This window comes from Musca vetustissima, unplaced genomic scaffold, assembly GCF_032173495.1.
Source record: "Musca vetustissima isolate MV318-11 ecotype Yass unplaced genomic scaffold, APGP_CSIRO_Mvet_v1 utg704, whole genome shotgun sequence".
In the NCBI taxonomy this organism is placed as follows: Eukaryota; Metazoa; Arthropoda; class Insecta; order Diptera; family Muscidae; genus Musca; species Musca vetustissima.
In genome coordinates this window covers 943128-957942 of record NW_026876336.1, presented here as the reverse complement: position 1 = coordinate 957942, position 14815 = coordinate 943128, and the positions used below count along the sequence as shown (strand labels likewise).

Below are 14815 nucleotides of genomic sequence, written 5' to 3'. Positions count from 1 at the left end.
AACTTTAATTCAACTGTTATATGTAGAATCGTCCTGAGTAACAGCAGTTTAAGTACTACTCACACACTGGCAAATTGACATTGGTTTTAAGCGATTTTACACAAAGCATTTAAGCATTGTCATTACCTGATATGTTTACTGCAAAATGTTTTTTAATTATAGAAATAGTAATTATAGTAAGAAATAGCTGAATTTAATAAATAATAGAAACAACTCCAACTTTTTAATCCTAATCTGAAACAAATATAATTGTTTTTATTTCCTTTTGGCATAATCTACTGAATTTTTCTCTCATTTAAATATTTATTCTTAGAAATAATTGGTTCTTTTAACATCCAAAAACCAAATATTAAATTTGAAATGAAAAAAATCCCAAAAATTTTTGACAGATTTCATTACATGTCACTGATGACAGATAAACTTATTTTCCATTCATTGTTTTTGATATTTAAAAGACCATCAACAACTGCAGTCTGTACAAAACAGCATTTTTTATTATGAAATTTTCAAATGAAATTAACAGAAACATCATCATCATCATCATCGTTATTCGAACCAACACTTTGTGTGCCATTATATCCTCGGCATTAGTAGGGTCTTTATTATTTATAATCGAGCATTGAATTGTGAATAAACAAATTGTTATAAACAAAAAACCGAAATCCTATTAAAATTGTATGAAATATGGCATGGAATACGGAATTGCTTTGAAATTTTGTGGTGCTATAGCAACACAAATGCCATGGAAGTACACATCTGGACATGTTTGGAACATTATTTTGAATAAGAAAATTTTTGTGTAGTTTTAAATATCAGATAATATCAAAAAATTTGACAGTGCAAAGGCAGCTGTCAGAAATGTCATAATGCACACAAAAGAACCTCAAGGAATAAAATATGGAGAAGAAACACAAATCCAAACATGTGGATCAATGCAGCAGTAATATATAATTGGCACTTGTTGTTGTTGTGGTTTGGGGTGTGTGTGTGGGGGCGAAACTGACATTTATGAAATATAAACATCTTGTTCACACTAGCTTAAATTGATTTAGCAGATGTATATTTGTTTTCAACAATTTCATAATTGATATGTAAAGTAATATTGCCAAGTTTAATGAGTCTTTCACTGGATGATTGAAGGTCTTAAATTATTATTATTTTCTTAACATATTTTCATATCTACTTTTTTATATGTGTGTGTTCGTTTTTCTCATTGCACAACAAAATTGCTGATCTTTTGCTTTTTGTATTAATTTAAAAGTTCTTTTTTTATTTTACTTTTCTGCTTAACTCCACAAAATTAATTTTAACTATAATACCATCCAATTTTCCAAGGATTCTGCATATTTGCGGCTAACTGCGAATTCACCAAACCAACAAAAAAAGTGACCTGGCTTTAATTCTCTTATCACTTTAATAAGTTTGGTCGTACGCAATCCTTGCAGGAAATAACATTGCCTTTTGGCTAAAGTAAATTTTAATAATCCTTCTGGCAACGAATCAGCCAGCCGCGGAGTCAAACAGACATACATGTGGCATATGAGGAGGGAATTAAAGTATTTATAGGGATGTCAATTGTAAACAAAAATGGATGTTCTTATTTAAAAATGGTTTAAGTAGCTAGTAATGTTTTAAGTTTAATTATGAATTTTCTATTTAATTTATTCTAAAATTATGCTACTTTTGGGAATTAAACATATGATCATGCCATCAGCTGTTTTGTGTAGAATCGGCTAATCGCACAAGATTCAACCGAAAGAAAGCAGAGTTTCTAGATAATATAAGAAATACAATCGGTGCTCTTTTCTATATAACTTTTAAAACCTAATAGGAATATCAGGCTATCAATCAGTACCTCTTCTCTCAAAATTTACCCGAATATTCCAATTTCACAAGTCTACCAACTTTTTTGTTCGCAGTAAACAAACACATACTACTATTTGCAAAGCACCACCGCCGTTTATCCATCCATGCATCTATCCAAACATTAAAACTTTTGAAAAATAATTTCATTTTACTGGCAAGCAGGCAATGGAAAAAACTCACTGCAACCCTGGCCTGAAAGGACGACATGGGCGTTTTTAAACTGAGAAAGGCAAACAGCTTGCCATAAAGATACAGCAAAAATCATACACGTGAATGAAAAAAATTGTGTGTAAATAATGTGTTAATGTGCCGGCCATGACATATGCCATAGTCCTTACTATGTATATCACATTTACTGGACATTCACTTAGATTCACGCACGCTGATGAGTCGTTCATCATGAACGCCCTTTACACACTCTTCTCGCATCTGAGCAGGGCACACGCCAAGTTATGTGATTCCATTCGGCATTGTAGTTCTCCTGGCCATAAAGATGAAAATGCAATTTTAACGTGGTCAATGTGCAAAGTATTTTTTTAATTATATCAACAAATAATGGTTGTTGGTGGGTAAAAATAACAACAACAAAGAAGAGAAAACGACCACTAGGAAAAATTGAGGTTATGAAGAGGTGTGATCAGTTTTGGTAATAATTATGATTGAATGATATATCATAAATTTAGAGTCGGGATCACCCTTTTAGACTCTAAAGGACTGTTTTTGCAATAAAAATAAGTAGTAATGGTTTCATATATCAGCTGATCGATGTAAAATCGACCATCGTCCAAATTTCCCTTTGATTAATATGACTTGATTTAAATATCCTACCATTATTATCCTTCCCTCATATATTTTTTAAGTAAATCCATTTTCTCCAACGGATTAAACAGTTAAAATACGCACGTTACAATCGACCAAAAAAACAACAACAACACGCGGGGTGCCAATGCAAGCATTTGGTTAAGGTATTTATTCCAGCCATTTTTTGTTTCTTTACCATTGCAATGTAGCAAAGTTTTGACGAGTGGTCAGATTAATTTACATACATACGACATACACATGTGAATGTATATAATATCTTTTGCAACATTTTACCAATCAACTGAATCCATTTTAATGGCAAGGCTAGCATCTGATGGACTTTGGACAGTATGCAATGAATGGAATATATTAATCATGACAGCGGGCAAAAGATAGTGAATGCATTGGGAGATGTTTTTTCATTACTTTTTTTTTGGTTACACTACAAAGAGCATATCCTTATAGATGATGTGTGATTACATTTGTTTGTAATTTAAGATTACAAATTGATGATGGTTTTTATTTTGTAGTGATAATGCTTGTATGGAGACAGATTGTGGTTGCATTGTACAGATATGTATTTCGTAAAAAAACTCGAAAGCTATTTTTCATTATTTAATATAAAAAGTTTACTCAGATGAAATACTTAAATATGTTTTCGGAATATTATCGCGTTCTTGAGCTCTTTAAAAATCGTAATTTAATAAAAAATAGTTTGAAATGTAGTAAATTTGATGTGTGGGCAAGAGGTTTAAACTTTGTCTTCTATAAGCTGTTAGATGTAATAACGACCATCAATATTAAATACAAAGATTCTATGAACAACAACAACAAAACCTACTATGAGAAATGTATCATAGATGGTTAACCTTTGTTATGGTCGTTACTACACAGAGCGCCCGTTCAAATAACAAGGCATTCAAATGGACTGATTAACCTACAAGATGTTTTTGCTTAAAATTTAATTCAAATGGAATTTTTGTGTTAGTTTTTTATTTTCAAATAGCTCCCATACACTTCGTTCTTGCTTAACACTGCCTATATATTCCCTTTCAATTAAACAAGACTTAAGTTTATTATTCAACTTTTTGTTTCCTTTTTCTGTTTCTTCTTTTCCTTTTTTACATTTTCCCCACTAATTGTATGAGGCCAAGCAAATATGTTCGTACATCTTGTTGTCATCAACATTTCTGAGAAGGACACATGCCAATATAAGTCCACAGGATATATTATTTTTTTCTTCCACCGCCCATCTTTTAAACGAATGGAGGGATTTTGGTGAATTTCTTAATTATTGTTGGTTGATGTGACAATCGAATGCAACTGTGTTGCACTGGACATGTGAATTTTCTTCTGCTGATTCTTCTTCTTCCTCCGTTTTTTTATCATTTTAATGGGGAAATGGGATTAAACACAATTTGCATGATTAACAAGGCGTATGTGGAAGGACGGATGGATGCTATTACACAATAAGCTTTCTTCCTTTTCTTAATGGTCATATGCCATACGTCATGTGGCTGTGGTGTAATGATGTAAACTCGGCTGTTGTTTGTCCATAATTATAAGGATATTTTAATCTGATATTGGTAAAACCAGTTAAGAGAACTAATTAAGGGCTTTTGTTCACACACACACACTCACGCGCAAATGTAATTTGTATTTTTCATATATCCAACTTTATGCTGGAGTGGGTTGCTCTTGGTGTGGATAAACTTTTGTCCATAATATTATTTTAGTTGTGAAATAACAACTGTAACATTTCGTTACTATTATTTGCCTGAAATAGAAGTTTGTGTCTGCTGCTGCTGTTGTGGTGTAGCAGCCAAAAATTATGTTCACAAATTCACAATTTAATTAAAAACATTAAATAATGTTATTTGGGAAAACTTTGACTTTTGTGTTTTCAAAATAGCCTTCTCCCCCGGTCACACAAACAGTTGCCATTTCAGAATTTGCACTAAAACTTGACTCTGTGACCTTTTGTCACAAATAACCCAGTTTGGCTGTTTGGCCGCCAAAAAAGGACTTTTGGTCATAAAATACACTCGACAACAATGTCATAAGAATTTTTTTGTTTAAAAAAAAAATAACATCAACAACAAATTACCAAACAATTTTCTTCCTCAAATGCCATGTGTCCACCCCCCTAGCCACAATGGAAATCCTTTTTTTCGGTTGGATAGTGAGAGACCATAAACAAGCTAAGTAAGGAGTTTGGTTGACAAGTTAAATTAAAGTTAACATGGCATGACATTCAAAGGAAAATATTTTCAAAGTTTCAGTTTTGTGAGTGTGTATTCACAGGAAACTCATCATCATTATTATTAGTTGCAATTGTTGTTGTTGTTTGAAAAAAAATTGGAAAACTTGTTATGCTCTACTCTGTAGTCAAAATCTACTTTTGGCCGTTGCCGTTTAAATGACCAGAAACTGGCACTTTTCGAGTGTTCTTGAATTGGTAATGTGTCCTGGTTTGTTTTGAAAACTTCATTTTACCAATGACATCCTTGGTTGTTTACAAAGTTTCAAGTGGTGTTCTTGTGTTTTTTATTCAGCAAAATAAAGTCGCTAACAAATGGTGAAATGCTCACCAACTGTGAAATAAATTTCCAATGCAAGACAGACAATTAAATTGAAGTGCAATATGTTTTGAAAGAAGTGTTGCATGTTTCCATGTCATTAAATTTAGAATTGTAATGGATTGACAAGATTTTAAATAGTATTTAAAACTTTAAAAAACAACTTATTTTATTTTAATTTTTTTATTCTAATTCTAGCATCCGCTGCCGATGGACCCAAATTGGAAATATTCCCCTCACAAAAGGTGCAAAGAAAAGCTGTCGGTCAGGCTATGATCCTCACATGTCGTCCCAATGTGCCTTCACCTAATTTAGTATCCGATCTAACATGGAAGGATAATATGAATAATACAATATTGCCCAAACCGTAAGTAGAAATTTCAAAATTTCACATTAAACACTACAAAAAAAAATTAAAACACCAAAAATATATATTGTCCTTGTAAACCTGGCAAAAGTGATTGTGTGACAAAAATATCTTTCCCCTAAAAAATAAATGTACCCTTTTACTAAATATTGTAAAAAACCACACAAAAAAACCTACAAATCTCCAAGTAACTAAAACCTGTATTATATTATATAATTTGCAATAATATATCTTTTGGAGTAGAAATGAAGACGTGCAGAATTTGAAATATTTTATGAAAATTGCTAAATATTACACAATTTTCCTATAGTTAATTTTTTAAGACCGTTTGATTCGAAATTCTATTCTTTCGTTAATTTAATGTGTGGCCAGATAGCTTTAATAATTTGTGGAGTTGCTATAATGGTATTGTAATCAACCGGGTATTATATTAACTGTTATTTGTATTAGTATAGGTAAAGTAACGGAATTCCTTAACATGAGTTCTTAATGTGTTAGGTACAAAACAGTTGATTAATGATAGGGTTCTCTAGGTGCAAAACAGCAAATAGACAATGTAGGGGGTTTAAAGATACAAAAATGATAATCAACACTTCTTCATAAGAGAAGTAATTATTTAACATGGAACAGAGATGAAAGTGAACACATTTTCTCATTTCTCTAATGTCTTACTCAGATACTTGCCGATAAAGTTGTATCTGTGGAATTTTAAATTGTTTGTTAAATTTTTAATTCAAATTGTATTAAACTTTTTATGCTACAAGTAAACTATATTTTTTCTTTGCAAATTGTTATTATAAAAAATTACATTTTGTTATTATTTGCTATTATATTTTTATATATTATTTGTCTTTTTCTTCTTCTATTTTTTTCTATATTTTACAGTATTGTAAAACAAATGTCAAACATGTAAGATTTAGTTTCATTGTTTTGCGTTATTTTTTGAAAGAGTTAAAGCATTTTATAAGCAGCAAATATTAAGGGCAAGGCACAGTCAGAATGTGTGAAAAAAAATTAATTTAATAGCATTGCTTATCAATCAAGACGCAACACTTTGACTGTGCCTTATCCTTCTGTCAATCGCTAGCAATAAAAATATTACTAAAAATAAGGCTTTTAAAATGCGTTTATATAAAGCTTCAAGTTTACTTTAATTATTAAAATATCTCAAAATTTCTATGTATATTTAAAAAAAATATTTCAAAAATACAGGATTATAAAGCAAATACGTGACAAGTAAGAATAAATTAGGTATAGCCCAAAGACATAATTATTACTTTTTTATAAATTTTAATTGTTTATATATTTCTAAAATTAGACTTAGGAAGGTTTTTTTGCCTATATATCTTACCACACACCTTTTACTTGGCATCCTTTTTTCTTTTTTAAAATTACTTAACACACATTTATGCTATATTTTATTTCCTTTATTGCTGCCTTTTCTATTGTTCTTGTTCTACTACGTTTTTTTATTTATTCAAACTATTCTTTATTATTTTGTACAAATTTAATTCTAATTTTCTTTCTTTATTTATCAAAACAAAAACAAACAAAAAACACACGTCTTTCTTAGGCACCAAATTTATCAACCAGTGTATGATTCCAAAGGACATAGAATACGTCAGAAGTAAGTCCGAAAAAGAGGGATAATTTGCTAATGCTAAAGAAAAAAACAATTGAAGAAATCTACCATATACCTAATGACCATTTGCTTCCCTATCATTTTTTATATAAAATAATATAAAACCCCTTTAGCTTAGAAGGAGAACTGCTAACACAGAAAAAAGTTTGCTTTTGGTTTGATAACTCATTTTTTGTGAAGCAAATAACCCGCAATCTCTTGAGAATAGAAAACGTAACACACAAAATTTTACCAGATTGATTTTTTGTTAAATTAGTTAAATAATAATAATGAAGAGAGAGTTTTTTGTTTGACCCTTAATCCTTAACTTTTAAACAGAATCCTGCACGTTCTTGTTTTTTATTAATATAATCATTGTAGTAAAACTATGTAATGATTTTATTCTATTTTCAAATAATTTTTTTATTTCTATGTTTGTTTTTGTTGTAATTTTGTGTGTATGTTTTTTCTGTTATTTTCAATTATTTTGTTTCATATCATTTGATCGTTACATGTCCTCGTTCGAACATACATTGGTATCATAAAACAAATCTACTAACAGCATTAATCATTGAAAGACATTCATATCTGGTGTATACATTTAGGCGTTTTCAAGAAGTCATAATCACTATATACAAAAATATTTAACTACATATAAATGCATCCACATGTCAAACAAACAAAGTCATAGAAATTTTAGAGGTTAATACAAATTATATGTGTGGCCAGATACCTTTAATAAATTGTTTAGTTGCAGCAATGTCGTTTGTACCGTTATGTTAAACTATGATTTTATTTTATTGTATAAACATCTGTTAAGACTAAACAGTTGTTTAATGATAGGGATCTATAGGAACAAAAGTAGGATTTTAAATATTTAAATTCCTATAAATAAATGATAAATAACATAATATATTTTTCAGAATTAAATTATAAATAATAGATTAATATGAAATAAATTAATATAATACAACCAGTAAGCCAATATTTTAATCGGACGTAGTTGACGATGATTTGGAATTTTGAAGTCCTCTAATAATAATACCCTCCCTAAAAAGTACACAGGCGGGCTACAAATTCCCCCTTAAATGTGACAAATTTCTGTTATGTTTATTTAACAACCATTCAATTACCCACCAACACATTGTCAAACACCTCGTGGATTTTTAATCTGGCATAAAATCAGCTATTTTGTCCAACTGTAATTGAATTATGTTGTCATTTTCAAACATCATTTGCAGTGGAATTTATTGGAATTCAAATGAATTTTCTCTGAGCTCATTGACAACGGTGGTGGAATGATTTAATACGATTTCAATTTTGCCAATACTACATAGCTCCAAAATCGATGATCCCACAAAGTGTACTTGTATGTGTGTGTTTGGTCTTTGTTGCTTTTGTGCGATTTGACAAATACCAAAATTTGATTTAATTTATATGATAATTTGTAAATGCGTTGTCCATCATTTGTGGGAGGAAATGCCGTTGTCACGTTATAGCATTATATGCTAATTTTCAAGCATAACTCCCTCCCACACCTCCTTAAAATATGCTATGCAAATTATTTAAATTGAAAAATTAGTTGAACTTATGGTTGGTCTGTGCTTTGTCAACAGATGATTTGTACACCATGGAATTGAGCCTAATAATATGCAACATATTTGTTGAAATACATTTAAGGGCCATTTTTCAAATATTGATACAGTTTAGAATTTGATTTTTTTATTCTAGTCTTTATATAGTCGGAGTGTTCTATAATTTATTTCATATACATTTTATGTAAATTAAAAAGAGAATATTACATATGTGTATAGCACAATAATGGGAATTAAGTTTTTACATGAATAATTTGGAAGTTTCTTGAGGCCAGCATTTAAATTTTGCATATTAATTAAATATAATTTGTTGGTCCACAATTTCTTTTTCCCAACTCAAATGCAAATTTAATTTTTACCATTTGTGTGATGCCTTTTTATTGGTCTTTCACAATTTGCGTAAATTAAACTACTTTCATCACAGAAAAAAAAACTAAAACCTCTCAACTCCCTAAAGTATGCTCTATAATTATAACTCTATTTTGTGGTGGAACCTAACAAACGAACTTTAACAGTCGTTTTGCGTGTTTTATTCATACACGCACGTTCACACTCACACACGCACACATACACACCATTCAGGGGGAAAACACATAGGCAGGCTTCCATTGAATACCAATACCTAAAAGTATACTACAATGTTGACCACACTTGTTGGCATATTCAAACATTACAAGCTTTGATTTAGTTTCGAGAGCATTTGAATATTGTTTGTGCGTCTGTGTATTTCTGGACTGCAACTTCACAGCTGTGTTATGCAAATTGCATTGCATAATACAACAGTTTATTGCATTCGTCATAGTTGTTCTTTCTTCGTAATTTTTTCTAATTGCAATGTTTTGCATAAAATTGCAGAGAGAGAGAGGAAAAAACAAACGCTCTTTTTGAAATATAGGTTGGTTAGGCACAAATAATTGTGTGAATAATCCTTTTGAAATTTATTCAATAATGATGCTACATAATAATTTTGTTTGTAAACTACAACACAAAAGGAGGACAGACGCACTTTGAAATCAGAATTGACCCATTTTCTAACAAAAAATATCAGCTGTTTGAAAATTTTATTGAATATGTAATACTTTTCAATAAATATAAATATTATTCTTTGATGGGATAATATTTTAAAAAAATCTGTTGTTTAAAAAAGGATGGCAAATTGAAATAGGTTTTTAGTATATTGCATAATTTTAGGATCTCCACATCTAAGTAAAATTCTATAATATTAACCTAACTTTTTGACTCTCAAACCCAAACAACCAGTCAACAGTAATTAATGTTTACCCCCTTAATAACAGGTGTCTTTAATTCAACGCCTTAAAGTATACATGTGTTTTAAGAACATGAATCTCATCAATTATTTGTACAAATATTTACATAAATCTTCATTTCAATGTACATAATTACAGATAATAATAACGAATGATGAGCATAGATGTGAAAATAACCTGAACATAAATATTCTACATAAATTTATGTCAAAGAATAAAACACAAATACCCACACACATACATACGACTATTAATTACTCACCAATAAATACAAACAAAAGAAAACATGCCATGGGCTACGTTTTGTGGGCATTTAAATCAAAATCAAACAAATCTCTGTTTAATAATTAACTACATGTTCTATTTTAATGACAACAACTAGGAATTTGTATCATAAACAAAATTTATTTAAGAAATTACAATGTTGTTTATCGTATAACAGATGATTAAAGTTTTAAATAACGGAAATGATGCAGATAAGCTATTTATCATGAATTGAAATATTTAAAAGAGCCTGGAGATATGCTACATTTTGTGCGTAGTGATTAATTTAAAGTATAGAAATTAAGATAGGGTGCATACTTTTTGGCTGTAGATATTTAAATGCATAATTCAAGGTATAGCCGCAAGAAAAACGTCGTCTTATTATGCATCACAACATATTGAAAATGTAATAGTTTTAGGTTCTCATAAAAACTTATAGCTTTTATATTTCACATACTAAAAATTCCATTTTAGTATTCAAAATACATATTTCATTAGGCGCAATTAAAAACAAGACCAGACTTTTATACAACTCCCTAGAACATATTTTACTAAAACCTTCCCGAACGAAAAGAAACGCTAAACTCTAAAACCCCTCCACCACCACACACAGCCATTTGCACTCATGTGTTTGGTGGATTTACTAGTGACTTTAAAATCATTTTGCTCGTCTCATATTTCCCTGCCATTTTTTGCTTTGAACTTGCTGGCAAACTAAAGTCATGAATGCAGCAACTAACCCAAGATATACATACATACCAACATATACATCTAGAGGAGTACAACGAAAAGATAGAGTCCTTTCACCAACACCACCACACTTCTACTACAACTAAAAACCATTTCCACCATAATTACAAAACTTACAAACGAATTTCTATGTACAAATACTAATTAAAATTTCTCTTATTTTTCACCTTTTTTCTCGTTTGTTTTTCAATTGCTGATGCCGTGGCGGAAAACAATTTCCCATCACCTCTTTTTTTCCTGCGATTCTACAGTACGGGACGCCAGCCACCGATGTTCACGGAATATATGGCCGGTACAGATAGTTTGGCGCTTATTATCAACCACCTTAGCGTTGAAATGGAGGGCAAATATTATTGCACAGCATCCTATGCTACCAATGAAATTCTGGAGACCAGTGTTACGGTTAAAACTTATGGTAAGTTAACAAGAAACCACCACAACAACAACAGAAAACAAAAACGCCAATGCAAAGTAATGCGTTTTTGTTGTTTGTTTGGCCACATTCTAATTGAAATTTATTTGAAACACAGCTATATAAAAATTGGCTAGAGGATGTTATCAGAATTTATATTTGTTTGGAAAACTAATTGCAAGGAAGTATTTCTGGTTCTTCTTGACTACATCTTATAGGGAATTGTAAAAATATATTAGTTTTTTCTTAAGCATACTTTTAGGAGGATAACAATAATCTCTGTTAAAAATGGGTGGGGATACTTTTAAGGTAATTGAAACAGGTTTTGTGTGTATGTGTGTGCATAAATATTCCTTAAAGAAATCCTTAGTCATTACTTAAATTGTATAAAAGAAACCCCTAGATTATCATAGCATACTTTTAGGAGATGTATGCAATGCAATTTATTTTGTATTCTAAAGGGCGATCAATTAAATAAATAAAAAAAAAAATTAAAAAAAGGCGTAAATTAACATTCTACATTTTAGGGGATATTTAAACAACAAATTTTTATTACTGAAATAATTTGAGGCAGACTGAATAAAATTAATAAAAAAATAAAGACATTTTAAGGAAATTTTCTTCTAAAAATAAACAATTAAAAATATTTTCTAGTGAATGGATATAATTTCTCATTAAATTCTTTCCATTATGAATCTTTATTTTAAATCTTCTTGAAAAATCTCCTTTATCCTAATTTTAAAATTTCCATTAATTGAAGAGGTTATGCGTGTGTATGCGTGATAAACTTTTATATTCTTTGGGATCTATACACCAACAGCGTAGACATTTTGCATATAATTTTATTATCTTCAATCTAGTTTGTGTTGTTTCAGTTAGTTGTGAGAGAGAAGTTTTAGAACAACAACAGCAACAACTACGTCTACTGCAATCATAATCGTTAACCAAAATGTATACATGAACTTCATCTTCAAACTTATGCCTAACTGTATGCCATACAATAATATTATTTTGTTGTTGTTGAGGATACTTTCGAAAAGGTTATATAAAAGTCAACAATTGTTATGCTTTTCACATACAGAACAGTAGTTGGAGAAGAATATAAAGATAATAATAGTATGGAGTTTATTGTTTTTGTGGCTTTCACCAGGTGTATGGTGGGGAAAGTTTTCTCCTTCGTGAATTATGAGCCAATCCATTTGAATGCTTCTATTTAATTAGGCATAAAAGAAGAGTGGAGTTGTTTTTTTCAAATCCCTAAAAATATACATCAAAATAAAATGTATTATTCCTTAGAAACGATTATCTTACAATGGCATCCTTTATCATTGCAAAGGAGTTGATTTTCTTAATTAAAATTCTCTATATAGTCATTTATTTATGAATTACAAACAATATTATTATTTTCGGTAAAGTGCTACTAAGTTACTGTAAATATTAAAATAAAAATTAAATCAAACAATTTTGTAACATCCAACTAAATAATAATAGATTTCAAATTCTTGTCATAATTGCAATAATGTCCCTTTACTATAACAATTATTGCCTAAAAGTATGCTTTAAATTTGTTTCTATTGATTTCCGGATAAATATTAAATGATTACACAAATCTCAATAGTTTTACTAATGATGCTACACACAATGATTGCTTTGTTATTGATATTTACAAATATTTTAAGCTGATTTATATGCTTCTCTTTCAGTATAATATAAAGAAGTGAAGAAGAGGAGAATGAGGAAAGTAAAGAAGACATTTTTATGGCGAAAAGTGTGTAGTAAAGCTATCTTAGATATTTCAGGAAAACAACAACATATACACATGACCTTTTTACCGGAAATGTATACAATAATAAATATGTGTATATCGATATTTCCGTTTCTCAAAAGTATGTGTGTGCGTGTGAGTAGAAAATTGTTCTCTTATTCCCACACTGGTTAAGTTATTTAATAATCGTCTCAAGTTGTTCAAGTGTAATGTAATTTTTACAAATATACCAATGTACACACACACACATATATTCTATAAGTATAACTTCCACCAAGTGTATAAGAACAATGTGTAAGTCCTCAATATTACTTATGGGTGTAATTGTAATTTAAAGAGCATACTTTTGGGCAGTATTATTCAAGTGTAATAATTGATAAATATTTATACAGTTTTTTTGTAAGGCATGTTGTTCACAAAGGATAAATGATTTGTAAAGGAGAATAATATCAAGTGGAATTTTAGGGATCACTAGGTTGATTTATGGACCATGATCGCTTATTATATATTTCTATTTATCATCAATCTATATAAAATTGTATTCCATTATATTGCTCTTTAGCATTCACTGAAGTGAAAACTTAACGAAACTTCTTATTATATATTTTTTACGAATCTTTTGAATTGAAATAATACGTAACAACAAATTCCCGGAGGAAATGCATTAGCAATTGTCATGACAATTGTCAATTGAGGACAATAAGAAATAATCTAAAGTAAACACACACAAGATGAAACAAATAGGAAACTAAATATTTCTTTTCTTCTTTCAACCAAAATATATCCTACTTTTTTATTTATGGGTCACCAAAAAAAAAACAAGAAAAACAAACTTCAAGATCTCTGCTTGAAATTATCTTTATACACACACAAATAAACAACAGGCCTTCAATATTTTCGAAATAGAAATAACTTCATGGAAGTATGCCATCCATGGAAACAGGAAATCTTTACAAACTCGTTGGCAGTGAACAAAAAAATCTCAGATCACATACCGAATACATGTTTGGGACACACACATGTTCCACATGACATCACGTTCCTAATGTGGATTGGCACAGGAAAGCCCACAGAAAAAAACACGATGGAAGACAAACTAGCGAAACAAAAAACCAGAGACACCATTTAAGTTCCGGCTTGTAAACAGCAAGGATACACTAGATCCCTGCAACAACAATAACATAATCACTCAAAAGCAAAGCAGCAACTAATCACAAGTGGGTTTTTTAGCAGAAACTACAAAGCATGAGGGGAAAGGGCCAATGAGTATAAACTATAAAATACGATCTTCCTCCCCCTCTCTTTGGGGAATCCTGATTCCAATTCGCCTTGTATTTGTAAAAAAGTAACTTTGCAAATACTAACACACACACAGCTACGCGCAAAAACACTTGAAAGCAAAAGGATGTGATTTACACAAAGCTCTGGCAAATGCACTTGTGCTCGTATACTTTGAAAACAAAAAACACGACAGGGAAAGGAGTAACAAAACAGGAAGCAAATAACCCTAGTTCCACACACACAAAA

The 14815-nt window shown here is 30.2% G+C and overlaps 1 protein-coding gene across 6 annotated transcripts in view; it reads left to right on the top strand.

Annotated features, from left to right (window-relative positions):
* Window positions 1–14815, top strand: part of LOC133338856 (fasciclin-2) — a 91593-nt gene that overhangs the window by 62921 nt on the left and 13857 nt on the right. For 3 of the 6 annotated variants that reach the window (XM_061546967.1, XM_061546964.1, XM_061546962.1), the window contains exons 2-4: window positions 5445–5613; window positions 7187–7240; window positions 11363–11526. In XM_061546967.1, the coding sequence (XP_061402951.1) occupies window positions 5445–5613; window positions 7187–7240; window positions 11363–11526 (387 nt within the window). The remainder of the gene's footprint in view (window positions 1–5444; window positions 5614–7186; window positions 7241–11362; window positions 11527–14815) is intronic. The other 3 variants (XM_061546968.1, XM_061546966.1, XM_061546965.1) reach the window with 1 other exon arrangement.